The 25,590-nt window shown below is 41.8% G+C and overlaps 1 protein-coding gene across 5 annotated transcripts in view; it reads left to right on the top strand.

Annotated features, from left to right (window-relative positions):
* Positions 1 to 25,590, top strand: part of WDR33 (WD repeat domain 33) — a 103,388-nt gene that overhangs the window by 43,399 nt on the left and 34,399 nt on the right. Inside the window, exon 8 of one of the 5 annotated variants that reach the window (XM_074964028.1) lies at positions 16,338 to 17,602. The exons of the other annotated variants lie outside the window; for them this stretch is intronic. Coding sequence (XP_074820129.1) covers positions 16,338 to 16,369 — 32 coding nt within the window. The 3' untranslated portion in view covers positions 16,370 to 17,602. Of the gene's footprint in view, positions 1 to 16,337; positions 17,603 to 25,590 lie in introns of those variants that run through there. 5 annotated transcript variants of the gene reach the window in all.

A 25,590-nucleotide genomic window follows, 5' to 3' on the forward strand; every position in this document is an offset into this window, starting at 1 on the left:
GAGTGCAAGCTGGATTTTTTGGTGCCCTGTGCTGTAAAACTGATTAAAGGAACTAAATGAGAGTCTGTTACATGTCCTCAGTAGAGAGAGATGTAATATGGGCTTTCTTGCTCCAAACCTTCCTTTATCTTCTGCCCACATATTGAAGTTTTAAAGTATTATTTAGAATGATTGCCTGGAAAATTGTCAATGAAGTACAGATTTTAGAACATACACATCCCCCTACCATGATGGTTGTCTTAAAAGATTTGTATTTACTTAAAGGTTTTCAGCAAGTAAAGTTGCAGTGGGCTGTATGCAAATTAGAATCCTAAAAGGATTTCATTAAGACTAACTGATATCAACACACCTCTCACACTTTTTGACCTGTCCAGTTATGTCTGTATATACTATTTGATCAAGAATGATGATATACTTCCTGTTCTCTCTCAAACCATTCTTCAAATACTCTGGTTAATACTCATGCCACTGAAGTTCAGCACAATTAAGGGGATGCTCTGATGTAGTTTAGGCCAAAAATTTTATTCTTAAAATTTTACAGTATCCTCCAGCTTTTGAATATCTGTTTATAAAAAATAGAAGACTCCCAACACTTCATTGTCAGAGTGTACATAAAAAATCCATTCTCTGAGACCTCAAATGTCAATAACAAGTTCTTCCTGCTATTCTGCCGCAGCAAGCTAATCAAACTATTTCAAAACCAGCCTGAGGATCTTGCACAATACACTACCATGCTGCTGTAGCTCGTTTCTAGTTTGCTTCTAGATTAGCAGGTATAGAGAGTGCAGCAAAATCAGGCTCATCTTTGGTATAAGATGTTGATACTCCATTGACTTAATGCTTTTGCTTACTGTAGAAGTGGCCAAGTTTGTTTATCTCCATTAGGGGAGGAAATGCTTGATGTTGCTCTTTGGGACTAATTCTAGCCAGGTTGGGAGTGGTGCCGGTGGACTGACGTTCAGTTGCGGTAGGGGAGGAGAGAGAGAGGTGAGGAGACGGGGGTTTGAGGAATTCTAGAGAAAGATGTTGTCATCACTGAAGGTAGTCAAAGAATCATTATTATTTTGGTTTTATTAGGAACATGGGGGGCAATTAGCATTTGCCAAATGGAAAAACACAGATATAGAAGTTAGGGTGACCTGTTTGTGCCTTATTTTGCTTTAAGTTGTAAAAAGGACTGAATTAAAAGAAAAAAGCCTGACTCAATCCTTTTAGCCTCTCAGTTGCTCAGCTTTCATTCTTTTGATGCCATTGTCATGCCATTTCTTCAATTACTGTAGTCTTTCAGGGCAGACAAGACAACTTATTTTTTAACATTCGAAACTCATTTGGTTTCTAAAAAAAATAGTTTCAAGCTTATATTCTAATCTACATCATAAAGAAGTAAAAAGGACAAAAGTGCTTTTTGCTTTGTAGGTCACTGATAAGAAGGAGACTTTCACACTGGAAAACTTGAAATAAGAACAGTGGTACAAACAGCATTTCACCTTAGTAATAGTTGTCGTTACAGATTTGTCAATATAAAAACATGACAGGATCAAGTAGGAAGTTTAAAATAGACTGGATTGGAGTCAAGCCCTTGTGTTTACATAAACAGCTTTATATAGTTTTTGATAATTATCAAGTGAGGAAAGAAAATTGTATGGAAAGTCAATTAAGTCTTGCATGAGAGTATTTTTTTTAGGTCTTTCTAAAGGCATTTCTGTTAGGGCAGGTGACACAAAAATAAGTCTTTGGGTTAAAGGTTTTGTTATAAGACTCACAAATCAAGGATTTGTGCTTGTAACACCTCTTTTCTCTGTGGCAGCTTACATGTTCACATTTTTGTAGGAACACTTGTTCCATCTGAAATGGGTGTGCAAAAATTATATGTAATCAACTTCTGGTGTCATTTTATTTTCTAGGAGACTAAGGTTGCTAGCCATTGACTTTACTGAGAGGTCTTGAATCCCAGGATGTTGGGCTCAAGCTAATGGGGCAAGGAAGGTCTTTAAATCCCATTTGTAGTAAACATGCCATTCTAAATTGCACATAACAGTATGAACAGAAATCATAGGTTAGGATACACCATTTTTCTTAAATATACTAGTTATAATATAATGGTCTACCTGAAATAGAGAGCCTTTGTATATAACACAATTGATAGTAATATTAAATTTCATATTGGGCCAAATTTTCTTCCTTTTTCTACCATTTGAAATCAGTGGGATTGTGCTTGTGTACTTTAGAGAGATTTGCCCCATTGTATCTAGTAGACAAAATACATACAGTTATTAGTTGTGTAATATAACAGGAAGAAATTAAGTTGCAAACATTGGAAAGAGCTTAAGTCCAGCTCTGTTACTAAATATGTTGGCCAGTTAAATTACTGGTCTTTGATCCAAAGAAGACTCAGAATATTCTGGATGGCTATTGCTGGGCTTTGCACTTACATTGCCAGAACATACCATAGTATTGTAAATAATGAATGCAAGCAGTAGCTTTGAGTACTTTCATCAACTTCTTATTCTAGTTCTCTTTTTAAGCAAGATCATACAGTTACAGGGACTCTTGAGAAAGATGCCTAAAATGCAATTGACCTAAAACCTATCAGGAATGCTCAAAGACTGCTATTCAGAATTGTGCACTGGGGGATGCAGTCATTTATTTTGAACACTAGTCTTTTTACCCTTAAAGCCACAAGCAGACAAGAAAAATAAAGCTTTTCCACTGGTCTAAAGCTTTCAGAGCTATCATCCATATCCAGAATGAAAGGCAATAGATTGAGCACTTTTGCCTTTGTACTATATTAAAAATTGAGCCGCCTTGCTGTGTTTGATTCTGGGTTGTGTTCTGCTTGGGTCTCACTACTTTTGATGTAAGTAGTCCCATTAGTGTTGGCCTGAGAAATGTATATATGCACTTCATATGTACTCTGCAAATGTATTCCAAAACTTATCTTAGTAACAAGGTTCATCAGAATTCACCATCCAAACAGAACAGCAATTCTCATTTCAAACTTAGTTTTTTTAAATTTACTTTTAATCATGTTCACTACACTTAACTCCTTTTTCATATTTAACTTTTTGATAGCAGTTGCAATGCAGTACTGTAATGTGTAGGAAATATCCAGCTCCTCCTAAAGTTGCACATCTGTCAGGCACCCTTCCCAAAAGTGGTGAGAGTCATGAAAAAGCACTGTAATAAGATGAACTTTACAAAGATTCAAGAGCATTGTGTACATAGCAGAAATGCAGACTTACTATGTTGTGCTTTCCTAATTTTTTTTAAAAAAAGCTTTCATAGTGTTTTGTTATGCCAGGTCTTGGTGAATCTTGTATTCATATCTCCATAAAACTTGCAGTGACAAATTCCTCAAATCCTCGTCTGCTTTCAGAGACTCCTGGCCCACCTAACCTTCTGTGTTAATACTGTCTAATTGTGTTAGAGCAAGAGCTTCTGATTATCATTCTGGGTAAATTTAGACTCCCATTTCCCCTGAGCGTGCAGAAGGCCAGTTATGTAGAGATTGATAGGGAAAGTTGAAAAGGGGATGGGTATTCTTGGATTTCTCTCCCATATCCATCTACGAAATAGAATGATAAATTCAATTTTTCTCCCTACCAAGGTAAGGTATTAGCCAAAGGCTTTTTCATATAGTAAATGATTATAAGCCACCATAGTTTCTTTTAAACTCTGTTCTAGTATGATTATTCAGAGTTTATAAACTATTGCACTGAGTTCCAGTACACACACATGCCAATGGTTTCTTCCAATTATATAAATTACTATAAGGAAATGCCTTTTGCTCATATATTTAATGCTTTTGCTTTGACTGGGAGAGAAGTTGAATTTCCCAGTCGGGCATAAGAAAGTAATCCAGGAGTTTCCATCCCATACCAAAAAAACATTGGCACGTGTGTGTACTGGAACTCAGTGCAATAGTGATAAAATTTAGTAATGTTTTCATATGCTCACAAGTTTGGAAACAGTAAGGGGCTGGGTGTGCTGCCCTTTCGTTGCGTAACACCTCATTCCATAAGTAGTCCTATTGAAACAACTCCAAAGAATTCAGCTTTTTCCAGTCAATATATTCTGCTTCTGGATCTGCTTTGGGGTATAAAATCTCTTGAAGCTTAATTCTAAGTTTTTGATCCTTTTTAGTTTAATTTCTGAAAGACTTTCATTTATGTGGTTGGGTTTATTTCCCTGACAGGGCAGCAGCATTCCTTATTGGCTTTTGGAGGAAATGCAGTCTAGATATTGAGATGGGGTTGGGAACAATGATTCTTGAGTTTTGTTCCCAGTTCTACACTGACTTGCTATATAGCTTTGGACAAACCTCCTAACATCTGTGTGCTTCAGTTTACTCCTCTGTGATTCTGCTACATAATAAAAGTACTTATCTATCTTAGGAGTGTTGGAAAATCCACAGCCCTGAGTGACCTAGTTATATCACCCTAACCCCCGGTGTAGACAGTGCTACGTCAGCGGGCGGGCTTCTCCCATCAACATAGCTAATGCCTCTTGGGGAAGTGGGATATCTACGCTGATGGAAACTCTCCTGTTGGCATAGGTAGTGTCTTCACTAAGCGCACAGTATGCCCTTTTTTGGAATTTGGACAAACTTAATTGGTGGTTCAACTCCTACAGTTAAATGGAAATTTTGAACTGGAAAGCGGAGCCATGGCTCTGGGAGGTGGGGATGGGGTAAGGGAGCCGAGACTGGGGCCATAGCTAGAGGCCAAGTGCAGCGGCAGTAGCCAGGGTCCCAGGCATGGGCCAGCAGCTGGGGCCACGAGCAGAGCTGGGTGATGCTCCCTCTCCACCTCCCATGGGAGATGGCCTAGGCCCCAGCTGTGCCCTCCCTGAATGTTCTTTGTGCCCGCCTAGTGAGGCGCACCCCACAGTTTGAGGACCTCTGCTCTAGAGTGCAGGTGTTCTTGTGCGGCTGTTCGTTTACAGCCTCAGCTGGTTTTGGTACTGAGATAGGATCTTGAAGTTCTGGTGGCTTTACTGACTTGCTCTATAAAAATATATTTCCACTGCTCTTGTGACCCATCTTTGTAGCATTTTGGTTCAGAAGGTAAGCCAGAGAACACTCCTGTAGTTTTAATAAAATAATCAGTCCAGCCCTGTTGAATTGCTAGCCAATACAAATATTCTGCTAATTATCACAAAAATAAGGATCAACTGAGAATCATAGAACCATAGGGTTAGAAGAGGACGGCAAGGGTCATCTAGACTACCCCTCTGCCAAGATGCAGGATTTGTTTTGTCTAAACCATCCAAGACAGATGTCTGTATGGCCTCTTTTTGAAAACCTCCAGTGAAGGAGCTTCTAAACTTAAATTATATTTTAGGGAGACTGATTTGATTTTAAAATGATACATTCCGACTCTTGCTCACAGTGTCTCCTCTAACACCCAATTCACCTACCAATACAGAACAAGATTCTCTTAGTTCGTAAATGCTTTTGTTTTGTTTTTTAATTGCTCATTTTTGTAGAAACTACTGTGTAAGCTACCCCAAAGTCTTATATTTCTTTCCTTTCAAAAATATTTTTATTTGAAACAGTCCTTTAATCCTCTTTCAGCAACACACAAGAGGGAAACACAGTGAGGGGACTGGAAAGTATGTTACCCTATATCCTGTATGTAAATTCTGCTCCCAAATACTGATAGCTGTTGTGATAATGATGTGGCTTTTGCTTCCAGGTTACTATTCCAGCTGAAGATCAAATTCATCATTCCAACAGATTTTCAGGAATGAGATTGTTTTTAATCTTACACCTTTTGGAAACTTTCTATATAATTCAATTTTAAAGTGTCTGGAATTTCTTTGGAGGATTGACCTAGTTCAGGGGGAGTCTTCTCTGGAAACATTCTATAAACATTTTCTCTAGAATTGCTCTGTTTCTATAGACACTGTTCAGATGGCTGCTATATAGATTTTTCACAGGCTCAGGGATTGACAATGGTAGATTATGTAGTACAGGAACTGAATAGCTGAAAAGCCTTCAATTCTATCATTCCATGTATCCTCCTTATGCTGCACTATGTAAAATTTAAATAGTATCTACTTAAGTTTATTTACACTTGTGTGGGTTTTTTTGTTTGTTTTTTAAACTAAAAGTATTATCCAATTGTCATTTAAGCTGTATAATGATGGGCTTGCCCAGTGTTCCAGCAGATGTTTAATGCACAACTCATTGGAGCATAGTTACAGTAGAGCCTGATTCTTCGATCTTGGACTAGGAATTCTGTGGCATCTGCATGCTCTTGCTTTGTGGATGGAGAAAGTCCCTGCATTGCTCTGCAGAAATCTTTCCCAGAGCATTTCTAAATATGGGGGTGTTTGAAAATGAGAGGGAACTTCATGCAACCCTCTTTGCCTAGCAGACATTCTTTCAATCCTGTGCTGGGCCAAAGTGTTGATCTTTAGGCCAAATGTGGCTTACATTTGGATCTAGGATTGCCAGTTTTGGTTGGACGTATTCCTGGAGGTTTCATCACATGACCATCTTTAATTAAAGATTAATCTTTAATTCCTGAGGAGTTGGCAACCCTAATTGGATCTGTGTACAAAAAAGTTATTACACGTGTCACTTAAGTATTATGATTGACCCTGTTTGGAAGACATGGCTATCCTTTAATAAATGTTTTGTTTTAATTATTCAGCATTAGTTTGGTAATTCATAGGAGGGAAAGTACTTTTTTATTTTAAAATTTAAGAACTAAAATACCCACAGTCTTTCAGTATGAAAACTATATGCTGTAATTGTTCTTGTTGAATTTATAATATATATTCACTTTTGGATCTTTAGCTTCTGTGTGATACATCCAGGCTACTTTATAGCATAAAATATTCATAAGCAGTTTGTTCCTTTTTGAGAAGTACAAGAAACCTCCAGGACACCCTTTCCCCCCACCCCCAGTAGTATAAAGATATAAAACCTGGTTGATGACATGATCCCCAATCCTATTGGGAAAAGTAGGTGAATAAATATAGCTTTTGGTATAAATTAACTATAAAAATCACATGAAGGTTACATATTTAAACAGGGTTAGAAATGGAAAGTTAAGATTCTCATGGTAACATTTAAAATTTACCCACACAGTATTCTGCAGAGGTGTTTAAATAATATTTGTATATATTTCTTCAAAAATGCCAACTTTAAACGATTTCTACTTTTGGCTCTTGTGTTTCCAGCACGAGACAGGCTGGGAATTTGAGCTCTATGATTTTTATCCTTCTGAGTCGCTGATAACTGAGCAAATATCCATTCTCACCCCGCCCCACCCTCTAACTTGCTGAAGAATTGGGATTGACTCAGGTCCTTCTAGAACTTTCCTTATTAGATTTTTCTTGATGTAGGTCCACTAAAGAGCTCTTTGTCAGAGCTATGCATCAAATCACCATTCATGCTCCATCTCTGCAGATTTTGCTTGGTTTGAACAGAAGTGTATCCTCAGCCCCAATAAAATTTAATATTTAAAAAAAATTGTTTATGGTGTTTGGTCTAGTTGGCCCTGTCACACTGGTACCATGGTATTTGTTTCCTGCCTTTTGTTTGGACTATCAGTTTGGTAATCATATGTTTCTGTGCTCGGTTGAACCAGTTTTTAATGGCCTATGCACAGTGTTTTTATTTACATACATTTGATGCTTCATTTTAGCTTTGCAGGACATTCCCCTTTTGAGGTTTGCGCTAAGCTTCTCTGAGATGCTTTGAATGCTTTAGCAGTTGGAACAGTATGAGTCTTGCTTTTCAAACTTTTAGCATTCCATATCTCATTATGTGAAGTGACACATGAATTACTTCATTGACTACTTGGGTCAAAGCTTTCTTCATTGCTGCAGCATTTTATTTTACTTTTATAGCTCTTTCTCTTTCAAGTTTGTTGTAGTCTTTTCCTCAATAGGAAGGAAGGAAGCTCAGCAAATTCAAGAAATGCGCATGTAACATAAAGTGTCCATCATGGACAGGCATAAGTGCTCCATTGTGTTCTTAGAAGAGCATTATTTTCTGAGTGAGACGCTTGTATGGGCACCTCACCTAGAGCTGTTTGTTAAACAATGGCAGAAACATCTAAAGTGTCTCCTATAAGTGTCCACTAGAGCAGTCCTTGAAGATGATCCAGAGTGCTTAGGCTTTCACTTTGAGGAGATATCCTAAGGTGAGAAAGAAATGGTACTTAGTGTTGGCCTCTACCATCTATATAGACCCAGCGACTGTTCGGATCCATCAGCCCCACTAATCTGGCTGCTGTGAAGTGGGCTGTGATATTCAACAGCTTGAACTTGCCTCATTGTGTCAGGGTTTAAACATCTTAAGTCATGTTCCTGGTCTCCAACTTCTTGTTGAATGACGCTACCAGAGTGCCATGTGCAGGAGGTGATAAGTTAAAACCAGCAATCTTTTGACGCACTACTTCACTTCAGGCAGCTTTGCATCAAAGCTTTCACATAGTCCATTTGTGCTCAGTAACAGGAAGTGATCTGGATGACCCTAGATGGCAACAGTGTATATTTGCATCAGTGCTTGAATCATTTCAAGTTCAGCTGTCTTTGTTCAAAGATACTGGTACCGTCCTTGTCACTTAGGTCAGAGCTTTTGGTGCTGATGGAAGAACCTGAGTGTCTTAATCTATTTTGTACTTAGTGCCAATCTTGATATTTGATGTTGGCATTGAACCTACCCATGCCTTTGGTTTCAATGCAGTCAGTGTCAGTTACTGTGACAGCATTGACTTCTGGATCTCCCCCACCAGTGCACCTCTCAAAGCTTGTGTGGGATCAAAGGGGTTGACATTTTGATGTGCATTAGTTTCCACATATGAGTCTGGAAACTCATCAGACCAAGTGTATTTCTGCAGGAGATAAGTGACCTTGCCTTAGAGATTCTAGCCTTTTGTTCCAGTTTCTCCAAGGTTTGGCTAACACTACTGGTTTTGATTTCGTTCATGTATCTTCAAGGGACAAAGCTGACAAGTACCTGGATCATTCATTCTCTATGAATAGAGGCACTGTGTGCGTGAACCCTTTTCTGGATGGGCTGATATAGAAGGTGGGGAAGATGCCTAACAACTCTGCTCTTTCTTGAGCAAAAAAAAGACTGCACTTTGCTCAAGGACATAGCTAGTTACATCTTCCGCTGCCCAGTAAGAGCGTCTTGATTTAGGTGGCTGTGGTCAGAGGCAATATGCACTTTCCGTTCTGAGCTACTCTATTAATGTTCATTTGGACAGAATTTATGCAGATGGTATTTTATGTTGTGAATAGAGTTGGCTAGAGGATGACAATTCTGTTTTGCAACAGCTGTCAAAGTTCTGACTTTTTTTTTCTTTCCAGTGTGAAATGAAACCAAAACCTTACAAATGTTTTTGCAAAATGGTTTTTGGGTTGAAAAGATCATGTTTTCAGTTTAGGTCTGTCTGTCTGTCTGTCTGTCTAAATGGCTGGAGAGCCCACCCTGCATTCCGGAAATCTTCCTGTTAAAAACATTGAAATCTCCCTGAAATGTATGTATGAAACAGCATATTCTTCGAGTGCTTGCACATGTCCATTCCAACTTATGTGTGCGAGCACGCTGAGCACAGCAATTGGAGATATTTCCCCTAGTGGTATCTGTCAGCTCTGGCATCCCCTCGTGTCGCACGCTCAGAGCGCTGGTATAAAGGGCCCCCGCCAAGCCTCTGCTCCTCATTTCCTACTTACCGCCTGTGGCAGCTGTTGGAGCCTCTCCTCCCCCCCCCCCCCCCTTTGTCTTGGCAAAGTGTGTTTGTGGTTTCCTAATTGAGAATTCTGTAAATAGTTTTTATGAGTTTACGTAGTGTGTTAAGTTTAGATAGTTTAGAGTAGTAACTAGGACTCCTCTCTGTCAGGAATGGGGGTCCATCTCTCCTCGGTACTGGGGCATGCCTTGGTCGCTGGGGTTTAAGCAGTGCTCTTCCTGTGCAAAGCCTATGCCAACCAGTGACCCGCACTTAAGTTGTCTTAAGTGTTTGGGTGAGGGGCACAGGAAAGATTGCTGCCAGTTCTGCCGCAATTTCAAGCAGCAGTCACAAAACGACCAGGCAGCAAGACTAAAAGTCGTCCTCATGGAGGCAGCACCGAGGCCTGCCTTGGAGCCGAGGTCTGACTCAGCACCGAGTACATCCGCGTCTGTACATACCGCACCGCCCGCCCCTAAGAGTTTGCAGCACCATTCTTCTTCGCTTGTGCCCAGGAAGAGGCACAGAAGACATTTGAAGACGACTAGTTCCCCAGCACCGAGGATGGACAAGCGGGCAGATAGGAATAGAGCGAGACCCATGCAGGGCCGCTCTCCCTCACCAGCACCGCAGCAGCCTCCAGCGTTACCACCAGCACCGCAAACACACAGGGGTGAGGCGTTACCCCCCTTGTCCAGCACCGAACAGAAGACTGTGATACCATCGACCCAGAGGCGTATGCTGCCGTTAAAGACTTGATGATTCTGCTGGTACCGAGGCCCCCTAAGACACCTTAAGCGGCGCTGCCTGCGCCACCGAGCAGCTCCAAACCCACCACTTTCAGGCCATTCTCAAGACCGTCTTCTAGGGGAAAGACTCCGCTTATTACCTCACTGGAGATGTCCCCGCGGCACCGTTTCCCAGAACCAGGAGGATCAGCAAGGCCGTGGTCACCTTAATCATATAGCTCTTCCTCATCTTTGGGTTCAGATTTGGGGTCTGACATCTCAAGGCATTAGCACCATGATCACTCCCTGCACCCATCTCTGACATTGGGGGGACCAGCATCATTCCAGTGGCCCTTTTGGAACCCGTGGGGGTTTCCCCTGGGCCATGGCACTAGTTCGAGGAGCTCCTAGTCGGCAATGTTGGAGACGAGGGCAATGCCAGGGAAGCACCAAGAGATTCCTGAGTCAAATCCTGCTGTTGACACTGGACCCGGTACTGGTATTGAATCCGCAACACGTCACGGGACTGAAGCGGGTACTGGTCAGCAGTTGCAAGCTGGCCAGGAGGAGATTCCCCTGGATGCTGAGACAGCAGCTCATACCGCCACCTCCTCCTCACCAGAGGACAAAGTAATGCTTACAGGATCTTCTCCCCAGGATGACCTGAGAGCCCATCAGGACTTACCTAAGCGGGTGGCATCTAACTTGGGTCTCCAGGCAGAGGTCGTTAGGGAACCATCTGATGGCTTCCTGGACATTCTAACAGTCACAGCCCCAGTAAGGGTAGCCATCCCCTGCACAGCTCCATTGTGGGCCCAATAAAGATCCTCTGGCAAAACCCAGCATCCATCCCTCCACGGCTAAGAGAACAGAGAGAAAGTACTTTGTGCTGGTCAAGGATGAGAGTTTTTATTTTTCCATCCCCTGCCTGGGTCTGTCATCAAAGCGGCTGCTAACAAGGAGGACTGTCAAAGCAACACAGGGTCAACTCCAAAGCCAAAGGAGCCAATAAAGATGGACCTTATGGGGAGGAAAACTTATGCTACAGGAGGACTCCAACTGTGTATAGCGAACCAGCAGGCATTGCTGGGTCACTATGACTATAACATGTGGGAAGAGATGGCCAAGTTTAAGGATAGGCTTCCCCAGGAGAACCAGCAGGAGTTCTCAGGCCTGGTGGAGGAGGGCAAGACAATTACCAAAGCCTCCTTACAGGCAGCGCTTGATGCCGTGGACTGAGCAGCCAGATCTATGGCCACAGCAATCATTGTGCGCAGGAGCTTGTGGCTGCAAGTGTCAGGGTTCCCACAAGAGGTCCAGCAAGCAGTGCAAGACCTACTATTCGAAGGGCCCTGGCTTTTTTTCGGGACAAACAAACGCTAGGCTCCTCGATGTTAAGGACGCCAAAGCAACTCTGAAGTCCCTGGGTTTGCAGTCCCAGTCTCAGCCCAGGAGACCATATAGGCCTCAGCAGTTTGGCCGTTTCTATTCTCACCAGAGATGCAACCAGAGGAGACAAAGGAATAGAGGCTCTGGGCACAGGCCACATCCACCTTCCTCCTCCTCGGTGGGGCCCTCTCAACAGGCCCCTTGTCATTCAGGTGCCTCAAAGCATTCATTTTGATGGGTTTGTTGAGGACAGCATACCAATTCCACTCTCACGTGATCCAGTTTACCCCTGTTTTTTCTAATTCTCTTTCCCACTTCCTTGAGACCTGGGAACAGGTCACCTCTGACCACTGGGTCTTAAACTCAGTGGAGGTCAGATTCACCCTTCAGTTCACCTCCACCCCTCCCTCCCACCCCCTTCCCCGTTCCTCTTCAGGGACCCTTCTCACAAGCTTCTGCTACAGCAGGAAGTTCAGTCCCTTTTCAGTATGGGCGCTGTGGAAGAGGTTCCACAATATCTAAAGGGAAGAGGGTTCTCCTCCCGTTATTTTCTAATACCCAAGGCCAAGGGAAGTCTCAGGCCCATCCTAGACCTGCACCGCCTCAACCGATTTCTCAAGAAGTTAAGTTTCACATAGTCTCCTTGGGGTCCATTATCCTGTTTCTGGATCCAGGGGATTGGTATGCCGCCCTCGATTTAAAGGATGCATACTTTCATATATCAATTTTCCATGGCCACAGAAAATGTTTGAGAGCCTTGGTGAACCAAGGGCACTGTCGATTTGAGGCCCTGCCGTTTGGCCTTTTGACAGCCCCAAGAGTCTTTACCAAATGTATGTCAGTGGTAGCGGCCTTTCTAAGAAGAGTCGTCCATGTATTCCTGTATCTCAATGACTAGCTAATCAAGGGCACGTCTCGAGAGCAAGTAAGATCGGACATTGCTCTCATCCAACCTTCCAGTCATTGGGCCTTCTTATCAACAAGCAGAACTCAACATTAGTCCCCAATGAGAGGATAGAATTCATCGGGGTGGTCCTTGATTCCCAGCTGGCAAAAGCCCTCCTCCCAGATGATTGCTTCTGAGCAATCTAGGAGCTACTTTGCTAGGGCAGGCTCATTCCATCGCGACGGTCAGGACCTGCTTGAGTCTTCTCGGCCACAGGGCGTCGTGCACATATGTAGTGTGTCTCACGAGGCTGAGACGTGGACCTTTCTAGGCCTGGTTGGCCACGACGTACTCTCCTTCCAGGCACCTCCTATACAGGTAGTTACATTGTCCTCCGCTCCCTATCATGGTGCCTAGACCGTTAGGTGGTCTGCGAAGGGATTCCTTTCACAAAGCCTCAACCATTTGCCCACGTGGTCTCTCATGCTTCAGTGCTGGGTTGGGAAGCCCACCTGGGGGCGCTCAAGACTCACGGGCCCTGATCCTTGGAGGAACTAGCTCTCCACATCAATGTCAGAGAGCGCAGAGCAGTCCTTCTTGCATGCCAAGCATTTCTGCCCCATATTGCAAACACAACAGCATCAGTCCTCACGGATAACACATCAGCCATATACTGTATCAACAGATAGGGTGGAGCCTGTTCTTCCCCTCTGTGTGAGGAAGCGGTTCACCTATGGGAGTTCTGTATCACAAATTTGATTACAATCAAGGCTTCATTTCTACTAGGGGTGCAGAATCAGCTTGCGGACCGCCTCAGCAGATCCTTCTGCAGTCATCATGAGTGATCCCTGCATCTGGATGTCACAATAAGCATCTTCCACAGGTGGGGCTTTCCCACATAGATCTCTTTGTCACATGTTCCAACAGAGAGAGCCAGCAGTTCTGCTCTCTGTGGGACCACAGCCCAGGCTCAATGACAGACGCGCCTCTGTTGAGCTGTTGTCGCCTGCTCTACACCTTTCCACCCATTCCGCTGGTGCACAAGGTGTTGACAAAGATCAAGCAGAACCGAGATTGAGTCATCCTGATAGCACCAGCATGGCCCAGGCAACAATGGTACACCTCACTCGTTCGCCTCTCTTGTGAGACTCCAATTGAGCTTCTGCTGTACCCAGACCTAATCTCGCAGGACCCCGGTTGGTTACTCCACCTGAATCTCAGCTCTCTCCATCTGATGGCATGGTATCTTCGTTGCTGAATCCCGATGAGCATGCTTTGTTCACAGCAGGTCCGGAAAATTCTCTTGTGCAGCAGGAAGGCTTCCACGAGGTCAGTGCAAAGTGGAAACATTTTTCTCTCTGGTCATCTGGTTGTGGAGTTCTGTCAATGCAGTCTTCGATTCAACTCTTCTTGGACTACCTCCTATCTTTGAAAGAACAGGGCCTAGCCATTTCAACCATTTAGGTCCACCTGGCAGCCATCTCAGCATTCCACCATAAGGTCGATAATAGGTCAGTGTTCTCACATGAAATGATAGTTTGTTCCTCAAAGGTCTGGAGAGGACGTTCCCTGAAGTGAGGGAACCGCTTCCCCCATGGAATTTGAACCTCGTCCTCTCAAAACTGATGGGACTGCTGTTTGAACCAGTGGCAATGTGGTCATTCCTGCACCATTCATGGAAAACAGCCTTTCTGATGGCAATTACTTTGGCTTGAAGGGTTTCTAAACTCCGAGTCCTTATGGCAGAGCCACCCTATACAGTTTTCTTTAAGGACAAAGTACAGCTTTGTCCACACCCTAAATTCCTTCCAAAGGTTGTATTCCACTGCAACCAACCAATCTTTCTGCCAGTCTTTTACCCTAAACCTTATGCAACTAGGGAGGAGCAGCACCTACGTTCCTTGGACATCCAGTGGGCTCTGGCCTTTTATATTGAAAGGACCAGACCGTTCCATAGATCACCACAGCTCTTTGTAGCAACAGCAGGCAGAATGAAAGGGCTTCCCATCTCTGCCCAGAAGATTTCGTCCTGGATCACTTCCTGCATACGAGCATGCTACGACATCATGGCCGTTCCCCCTCCAACAAAACTTACTGTCCACTCTACAAGTGCCCAAGCCTCTTCAGTGGCCTTCATTGCTCAAGTTCCAGTACAGGACATACGTGGAGCAGTGACCTGGTCATCAGTGCATACATTGTCCACACACTATGTTATCACGCAGTAGGCCAGAGATGATGCCTGCTTTGGCTGAGCAGTTTTACCGGCGGCTTGTCCTTGAACTTTGAGCCCACCTCCGTTATTACTGCTTGTGAATCACCTGAGTTGGAATGGACATGTGCAAGCACTCGAAGAAGGAAAAACAGTTACTTACTTCTCGTAACTGTTCTTTGGGATGTATTGTGCATGTCCATTCCAAAACCCACCCACCGGCCTCACTCTGAGTGGTTGGTAAGGAGAAACTGAGGAGTAGAGGCTCAATAGGGCCCCTTATACCAGCGTTATGAGTGTGCAACACCAGAGGGCACCAGAGCTGAGCCGTCAGATACCCATAGGGGGAAAATGTCCCATGACCTGAGCTCAGGGTGGTTGCACACCTATGTTGGAATGAACGTGTGCAACACAGCTGAAACAACAGTTACAAGAGGTAGGTAACTGTTTTTAATAGGAAGAAGTATTTTAGTCAAAAACCCTCCAAACAGCTCTAGTTGTGAACTTCCAGGCTTCCATTGGTAAAGGTGGGGTAGAGCTGTGGAGAAAAGGAACACCATGGAAGACTCTTCAGAAAATGCCAGGAGATATGAAAGATCATACATGAAGGCATTGAACAGGCCCAGCATCTGATCTAGGTGGCTTCTAATAGAGGGCACCCACAGTTGCAAGTCCAATGCCCTTGACACAGATGTCTACAGGTAAACATGGTGGCTGTAGGCATTTGGCTCATATGGAAGTACAGCATAAATTTGTAACTATATATCAGTGGTAGCTCTCACCTGGAATACTATGTTCAGTTCTGGTGACCATATCTAAAAATAAATAAAGCAGAAAAGGATGGAATTCAGAAATAAGTGGTGGTAATGATTAAAAATATGGAAAAACTTCTGTACAAAGAATGAAAAGATTAGAAGTGTTTAGTGTACACTAGAGGAGATTAAAAAAGGGAGCATGATAAATAGACAAAGTAACAAATAGTGTAAAGGAGTTAGACTGGGCACCTCTAACTAAATTTTTCCATAATACAAGAGCAAGGGGACATTCAATGAAATTGAAAGACAGAAAATTTAAAACTTATAGAAATACTCATAATTTATTTGAGTCAGTGGGTTCCACAGTCTGTCATTGGGGCTAAGAATTCAGTAGGATTTTAAAAAAATCTACCAAGTTTGGAAGGGAATAAAACCCTAATGCTTCAGTACATGACCCAACCTTTAACAGTAGGGAGTACAAAGAAACTTTCCCTATGTGGAGATTATTCAGTAATTGTCCCCTTTTGGGGCTTTCGTGCACCTTCCTCTGAAGCATCTGGTATTTGCCATTGTAAGAAACAGAATACTGGACTAGATCAGTCACTGTTCTGATCTGGTTAATTCTTGTATATCTACAATACACTGAAGATAATCTTTCTATATTAACTATATCAGGTCGGGAGAAGGACCTTGGCATCACTTTGTGACCAGCTTGATGAAGAGCTCTGCTCAATACACAGCTGCACAGCTGCAATTTAAAAAAACAAACGAATACACACAACCAAAGAAAAGAAGATGTTAAAATGCATAAGGAATGGGATGGAGAATAACTCAGCAAATGCCATATATATATCCATGGTTTGCCCACACTGAATACAGTACTGGATCACTCTATCTCAAAAAGGAAGTTGTAGGATTAGGTAGAGGGAGTTCTGAAACAAGTAACAAGAATTATTGGGCATAGAATAGCTCTCATTTGAAGAGAAATTGGAATTGTTCTCTTTAGAGAAGAGACAAATAAGAGGGACCATGTTAAAAGTATAGAAAAGTTGGAGTCAGAGCTTCTTATCTCCTTGTTTTGTGTCACAAAACAAGAATAAACTTGGTTCAGTTGAAGGGACAAAATAAAAACTAAAGAAGAGAAATTCTTTTTCCACAACTCAGGACATAATTAGACTTGAAGTCATTGCCATTAGATATTACTGAAGCCAAGAACCCATACTAACATGGCTGCTACTCTGAAACCTTTTAACAATTGGACATTTTGTAATAAGAAAATCCAGAGTTGCTAATGTAAATAGTTGCTTATTGCATCTCTGGCTGCTCAGATCTAATAGCCAGCTTTGGGTCTTTTTCAGCTCAAGATGTACACTTGGCAGCCCCATAGTTATCACTGCATATCTTTACAAAGCATGATTACTTAGTTAGCCTATTAGTAGAAACCCATTTCCAAAGTAGGGAGTTCCAAAACTTTTCCAGATATCAAGTTTTATTCTTGTTTAGAATATCTCATATAATTTTGCCAGTTCTTTTAAAAATTGCTTTTTGCTGGAGGACACACCTTTATGAGGTCGAGATAGAATAACCTTGTATCTTATTTCTGGAGGAATGATCTATTTTGTGTATGTGTATTATATATAATGTGGCATACATAATTATGTCTGAGGTTTTATTTGCATGAGTTTGAGTTGGCTGCATGGCTCGCTCACGACTAGTAAAGCTATGAGTGAGTTAAGGAGACCATCCAAAATAAGTGTTGATAAAACTTTACTGTCAAACAATATATTTTGTGTATATTATATGTTACAGATGGAAAAAAAATTTTAAACCAATGTTTGAGAGATTTTAAAAGTTTATTGGGGCTATTATTTTGTGTCTCCACCTGTAAAGCCTTGGTATCTTAGTCACCGTGAGTTCTTCTGTACAAGACTCTATAGAGAGCCATAAAAACCTCCAAAATGGACTGTAATGGGTTTTTTTCTACATTAAATTGTCACAAATATAAAGTGTAATGTCCTCTCCATAGCTAGAAGAAAGGGCTGGATTCCTGTTGGAGAGGGGGGTATTCCTCCCTTAGCAAGTACATAAACCTACCGTTTCTACTCCTGTAGGACCTTATTTTGATATGTTCCTCCAACTTTTGAGGCCTGGCCTATGCTTGAACGTTTTATTGTAGCTGATTCAGTTGGGGTGTGTTTGTTTTTATCTAAAATAATTGTACAACCCCTACTTAGTGTGGATGCAGTTATACTGATAGAAAAGTGACTTAGGTCTTCTGCCTTCCTATATGGGAATAGCTTTGTAAGTATAAAGAACCTTTATATTGATATAACTGCATCCACACTAAGGCCTAGGCCAGGTCTGTGCTAGGAGTCCTCTGCTGGTGTACCTATTCCAGTATACTATACTGGTAAAGCATGCCTTGTGCAGTTAAAGCTTATACTGGCAAAAGTGCAGTTTTGCTGGTATAACTGTGTCTAGGGACTTCAACATAGCTGTGCTGGCAGGTTAGAGATCATGCCTGTTTCATGCCCTTGACTGACAGCTGTGCCAGCAGAAGTCTTTAGTCTACACTTGAACATTTTACTAGTATAACTATTTCAGTTAGGGGTGTGGTGGTGGGTGTTTGGTTTTTGTTTTGTTTTTTTTTAAACCAAAATAGTTATACCGCTAAAAAGCCCTAGTGTGGACACAGCTATTCCAATGTAAAGGTGACTTATGACCATATAATTATTCTCCTGCCAATACGGGAATAGCTGTGCTTGCATAACTGCATCGACACTAGAGGATTATACAGCTTTAACTACATCTGCGTAGTTAAAGTGGTACAACTTTCTAGTGTAGACAAGGCCTTCAGGGGTGTTGGGAATCCTATATGTTCTCTTCAGTGATGAGGAAATTACTTGTGGTGATTCTTCATAGGTATCATACAGGATTAATACTCATCGACCCATTTCCCTTACAACTTGGGGGTATGTTTTTAACTATTATTTTGAGATGCTTGTATATTACATATCTGGAAAATGTTAACTTTTTCCCTGTTTTTATAATCTAACTTTTAAGGGAGCTTCTGTTCCTGATGTAATTCAGGACCTGACTTGGAAGGTTCTAGAAGAAGCTGAGGCACTGGTGATTGGTCAGTATATGAGGGTGCCAAAGCCCTCTTGACTGCCAGTGCCTCATAATGCGAATAAACCTTAAAGCAAGAGGCATTCTTGGCCTCTGTTGCTCTCTCAGCTTCAGACAGGAGAATTGCTTTTCTGTGTAATAGTTTCAAAAAAGAGTGATAGATAAGTAACTTTCTCTCGTGTGTAATGGACACATGACTTTTACACTGTGAACCCTGACTTTTGAGTGCTAAGTATTTAACTGTGTTTTTTTACATTTAATTTCTGTAGCTTAAAAACCAGCTTTGTCTTATACATTAGATCTGTTTAGAACAGTGGTTCTCAACCAGGGGTATGTGTACCCCTGGGGATACGCATAGGTCTTCTAGGAGGTATGTCAACTCATCCCATTTCCCTAGTTTTACAACAGGCTCTAGAGCCCTGCAGCAGGACTGGGATCCTGTGGGTCCTACAGGACCCACTGCCACAACAGCGGGAGAGGGATAAAAATTCAACAAACCATGCGGGAGCAGGTGAGAGTGGATATTGGGGAGGGGCGGGGAAGCAGGATTTTTAAAATAGTCTTCCTGTGCCACAAACAACATGAATACCCCAGCCAAAAGCCACTGCTCTCCAGCTCTGAAGGCAGCGCAGAAGTAAGGATGGCACAGTATGGTATTGCCACCCTTTCTTCTGTGGTGCTGCTGAGAGCAGCGCTGCCTTCAGAGCTGGGCAGCTGGAGAGTTTTTAAGTGAGGTGAAACTTGGTATGCAAGGCAAATCGGAATTCTGAATCATAGAATATCAGGGTTGGAAGGGACCTCAGGAGGTCATCTAGTCCAACCCCCTGCTCAAAGCAGGACCAGTTTTTGCCCCAGATCCCTAAATGGCCCCCTCAAGGATTGAACTCACAACTCTGGGTTTAGCAGGCCAATGCTCAAACCACTGAGCTATCCCTCCCCCCCCCAAGGGGTACAATAGTCTGGAAAGTTTGAAACCCATTGCTTTAGAAGACTGGAGTGGGATGATGACATCCAAATAGGCTATAACTTAATGCAGCTTTTCCAAAGCTCAACTGAGAGGTGAGGAAAGGGTGAGAAAAATGCACTGAGGGTTCAGTGTTTTTGCTGTCCCCTATCTCTGATCAACCCACCAAAAGTTACTGTAAATATTAAGTCTTGAGTTTCCTGATTTTTGCTAAAGTGAAAAATTCTTTAAAAGTTTAAAGCTATCTTTATACATTGTAAGGAGCTGTAGAAGGCTCACAGATTTGTTTAAAATGTTGCACAGTTTGGATTATTGTCCTATGTGTTTGGCTAAGACGGTGGCTTTCAAATGTTTTCATACCAAGACCCCCTCTGCTGAGGTAATAGAACCTCCCATTTAAGAGTATGGAAAGATCATAGCCCCCTAACGCTTGTTTGTGACCTTTTGTGTTGAGAACCCATGTACTAAGACATTCACAATCTTTGTCCTTCATGTTTTCCCATCAGTAGCAGTCGTCATCTGTCTGGGATACCACATCATGAGGATATAAAGAGAACAACAATCTGCTAAAACCTTAGCATGCTCATACATTTTTTCAATTCTCTATAGCTTTTTTCTTTTTTAACCAAATAAGGATTGTTTTTGTGCCCAGTTTAGAAGGCTTTTCTTGCTCTTTGAATTATTGGTGTAAAAAAAACCTCAACATTCTGGATGTTTTTTCACTCCAGAAAACAGCTGAAGGGATTTTCCCTCAAACTTTCTGCAGGGGAAATATCCGTCTTTTGGCTGAGGCCAAACAAAGGAATTTCAGTCCATGGGTGAATTTCTCAGGGAGTTTGTAAGCATCTGAAAATAGGACTTTATAATTAAAGTCCTGATCTATACTTAGCTATACTTTTTTTCATAGTATAAGCTGTTTTTGCTTCCGTAAATGACAAAGTAACTTCATGTTTAAATGTAAGTCTTTATAGGAGATCCCCACAGTTGGAGACTAAAAGGTTCCCAGGTATGTCTTCACCTATGAAGACATATATTAACATGGAGTAATGGGTCCTGATAGACAGAGAGCAAGTCTTCTCCTCCGGACTAGTGAAAACAGAAGATTTCTAAGTCACTGGATACCTTCAAAACAACATGCATACTGGGGAACTAAAAAAAGCCCATAAAGAGTTGTCATTCTTGCTTCCCCTCATGCATTATACCACGGATACTCTAAAATGTGTAGAAGCCCTTACCTGATTTTAAATTGTCTATTTCCAAAGGTTGATATTGTTGTGGGAACCTTTAACATTTGAATTTTCTGACCTTTGTGTTTAAATTAACATCACTGTTCCTTTAACTTTTGTTCTTGCATTTTATTTTAGGAGCAAAGAAATGTGCTAGTGCATTTAACTATTCTAATTACTTACAAAGGTACATTTGAACATGCAACCTAAGGAGCAAACATTCAAATGATCACAGCGGGAACTTGTGTTTTGGTTCTTTTTATGCTAACCATATCAATGTCTGAAGGAAATACACACTTTCACCAGACGCTGGAGATCAGGGGGTGCTTGGGTAAGAGATTGGGAAGATCTTGGTGGAGTTCTTGGGAGAAGGGTAGTGCACTCACTTGTGGATTATTTTAACATACAATCATTTGATTTGAATGTGATCTAATCAAAGCATGCATCTAAAGCAGTGGTTCTCAACTCTGGTCCACCGCTTATTCAGGGAAAGCCCCTGGCACGCTGGGCCGGTTTGTTTACCTGCCGCATCTGCAGGTTCAGCCGATCACGGCTCCACTGGCCGCGGTTCACTGCTCCAGGACACTGGGGGCTGCGGGAAGGGCGGCCAGCACATCCCTCAGCCTGCGTCACTTTCTGCAGCTCCCATTGGCCTGGAGTGGCGAACTGCGGCCAGTGGGAGCCACGATCGGCCAAACCTGCAGACGCGGCAGGGAAACAAACCGGCCCGGCCCACCAGAGGCTTTCCCTGAACAAGCGGTGGACCAGAGTTGAGAACCGCTGATCTGAAGTGTGGAAGAGTCTCTTGTACTCCTCAGAACATGCAAAATTTTACATAAACAGGATGGGAAGGTCTAGTGGAAAGACTACCATATCTGCTAAGCTCCCTCTGAGAGCACCATAACAATAGAAGGATGTGTGTTAGCCATTGAGCATTTATATTGACATTGGAAACACCCAGCAGATCTGATGGTCATCTTATTGACCCCTCTCCCCCCACCTACTTTCAAATTGTAGAATCCTGAAATTGCATGCTGTGGCAATGCCCCAGAGCGTGCACAATTCGAATAGAACGTGACATAATTACGTGTTCATACGAACAATCCTCCCCATACACTGGGTAGTCCCCTTCCTCCCTATCCTTATTTCCTTCTAAGTTTAGATGGACCAGTCTGGCTTTGCCCAACTGGTTTATACTGTTATTGAACATGTACTCCTAGATCATGGGTTCTCAACTTGTCACAACTCCCAGAGGTGTAACAAGCAGGTCCAGAGCTAACACCCTCACTTTCTTTATGGCTAGACAGAATCATAGAATATCAGAGTTGGAAGGGACCTCAGGAGGTCATCTAGTCCAACCCCCTGCTCAAAGCAGTACCAATCCCCAAATGAATCATCCCAGCCAGGGCTTTGTCAAGCCTGACCTTAAAAACCTCTAAGGAAGGAGATTCCACCACCTCCCTAGGTAACCCGCTCCAGTGCTTCACCATCCTCCTAGTGAAAAAGGTTTTCCTAATATCCAAACTAAACCTCACCCACTGCAACTTGAGACCATTACTCCTTGTTCTGTCATCTGCTACCACTGAGAACAGTCTAGATCCATTCTCTTTGGAACCCCCTTTCAGGTAGTTGAAAATAGCTATCAAATCCCCCCTCATTCTTCTTTTCTGCAGACTAAATAATCCCAGTTCCCTCAGCCTTTCCTTATAAGTCATGTGCTCCAACCTACTAATCATTTTTGTTGCCCTCCGCTGGACTCTTTCCAATTTTTCCACATCCTTCTTGTAGTGTGGTGCCTCAAACTGGACACAGTACTCTAGATGAGGCCTCACCAATGCTGAACAGAGGGGAATGATCACATCCCTTGATCTGCTGGCAGTGCCCCTACTTATACAGCCCAAAATGCCATTAGCCTTCTTGGCAAGGGTGGGGGACATACCAAACCTTTTTTCTTCTGTTATATACTTCCTTCCCAACTCTTTCATTCTATTTTCTTTACCTAATGGGCCTGGCTCCTTACTTCAAAGAATAGTAAAAGCCTACCAACAATTGTTAGGGTGCAGAATGCAGCTTCATCTTGAAGATGTTGATTCCTTATGACTTTAGATGGGGAGGCTGGGACAGAACTAATTGAGTTTCTTTGTGGCCCTTGAGGCTGGCTTTGCACTAGCTGTAAAGTGTCTACAGAACTCTGTCCCCTTTCACTTGAAGATCAGTGGAACGTCCAACAAGTTATAATACTTAATTATTTTGTGCTGAGGGTTGTCTAAACTGTTTGTTCATCATAAAATCATAAGTGTTTTTTAACCCCTGTTTTGAAATAAGTTTTATTGGCCAAATGAATAATTTTGTCCTCCCAATAGAATACAAACAGCACTATTTGTAGTGAATAACTTATATATACAATACCTTCTTGCTGTAAGATTTTTTTTTGTACTGTCAGAGTGCAGAGAATTGCTATTAACAGTAATATTTGTTACATACACACTTTGCAGAGAGGAGACTTCTTGCATCTTTTTAAACAAAAATGGTAAGGTAACTGATTTGAAAATAAGCAATTTTTCCTTGATTTTTAAATTTTATCAAGAGAATTTAATGTGTATAGTGCCAGATTGTTAGCCTTAGAAATGGAAATGCTTTATTGGGGAGAAGCAACATAATCAATACAAATTTTCTTTCACCACCGTGACTATGCTCTTCAGTGCTGACCTAGAAGGGGAAGGGAACATACCTAGGAATGAAAAGATAGTTCAGGCTTCATGCCAAGGTAGTCCATGGTGCTTTGTTGATAATCCCAGCAGTGGCGCCAGTTCTTGCAGCAAACTGCATGCTAGTGACTCTGCTGGGACAACCAATTCACATTTTTAAATGAGCAGATATCCGATAGTAACTACTTCTGGTCACTACCAATCTGAACCAGTGGCCTCTAGTGATGAAAGGCCATGTATATCTCATTACCAGTCTCTTAAACAGACCACCCCTCTTGCAATTTTTTTTCTTGCTTATCTCTTTTCCAGGAGCCATTCACCATAAAACTATGTTAGATAATTCACTTTATCTAAAAAAAAAAAAAAAATTCTCTACGTTTTTAATGTTTGCATACACTGCATAACCTTGATTCTGCATGGAATAAAGCAGGAGTAAATTCCAGTGTGTTGCCTGTGCTTGCAAGGTGCGTAGCCATTATCCATGATGCACAATACTGCAGAAACTGTGTAGTAACACTTAAAATCCGTTGGGTTCTCTTGCACAGTCTTGCTAAAGTAGAGGCACAGTCAGGCTTTAGGATGTACTATCTCTGGAGAAACTAGGGTATTGATGAAGCATATACATGACCATGCTGCCCAGTCGCCTATAGAGAGGGACTGTTATTTTGAAAATTAAATATTTCTCAGCCTTATTATATAACCTTAAACCTTGGTCTTGTGTGTATTGATATTCTCATGACACAAGTCAGTGCCATTTGTAGCACAGCCCACTCACATCAGATGAATAATTATTATGTAATGGGAATTCTATAAGTAGTCCATGGGCATGGAATAATCTCATGAAGGTGTATTTTGTGTATGAAAGCAATAACTATTTTAACTGACACTTTAAAATAAAAGATATTGAAAGGGGTCTATAACATCTCAAGGTTTTGGGGTTTGTTTTTTTTAAAGGTTACAATACCCCAGTTACAGGGTAGCCTCTATGAATCAAAATATTTAGAAAATTAAAATGTAAACTTGAAGCTATAATATTTATATATTAATATTAATATTGTAATATTTTTGAGTTGGGTGGCAAATGATTTTTCAGCTCCTCTCATGATTTGCCCGAGGAACAGAGGCACATATTTATGATTTTCCTGCTAGCATCTTGCTAAACACAGGTGCTGTTACTTTCTTCCATGAGTCAACCTTTTTCTGGTCATACTTTAATTTGGGTTAGAGTGAGCATCCATAATTATATTAGTCTTCAGAAGTGGGAATGATGCTCAGCGACCTTTTCCTCCATTCATAGAATCAGTACATTAGCTTTTTGATTTTTCAGAATAACACTGAAGGACAGATTCCTACAAGAGAGAAACATAACAATTTTCTCTGCCTAGAATTAGTGCATCTTTTCTGCAATCTTTAGATGACCTGTATCTGTAAAGTGTTTTCATCTGAAGCAGATTACAGGTCTGCAGCTTTAGTTTCAAGACAGGACTTTTTCCCCAGTCAATTTTTATTTATGTACCCCTGCCTCCCTATTTTAGTTACTTATTTTACTATTTGTGGATATACAGTCCCTCAAATATTAGGGATTGTCTTTTTTAGCTACTCTATCTAATTCCCTTAAAAAAAATTTCAGCACAGTTTCAGTTCATTGTCAGCACATTGTCATGACTACGGATTTCTGAGATGGGAATCCTTTTAAATCTATTTTTATGTTCTTGATGCACGATTAATACTTTTCACAGTGGAGAAAAAATTGAATATTCCCCCATGTTCCTCAAGTAACTTCTTGCTGCATCACCTCAGCACAGTGAATGTTAGTGCTTTGTCATATTTTTTATGTGATCATGCTAATTTATATAGCGATTCATGATTACAAAGAAGTAAAATACAGAATTCAATGAATA

The sequence above is a fragment of the Natator depressus genome, chromosome 9, assembly GCF_965152275.1.
Source record: "Natator depressus isolate rNatDep1 chromosome 9, rNatDep2.hap1, whole genome shotgun sequence".
In the NCBI taxonomy this organism is placed as follows: domain Eukaryota; kingdom Metazoa; phylum Chordata; order Testudines; family Cheloniidae; genus Natator; species Natator depressus.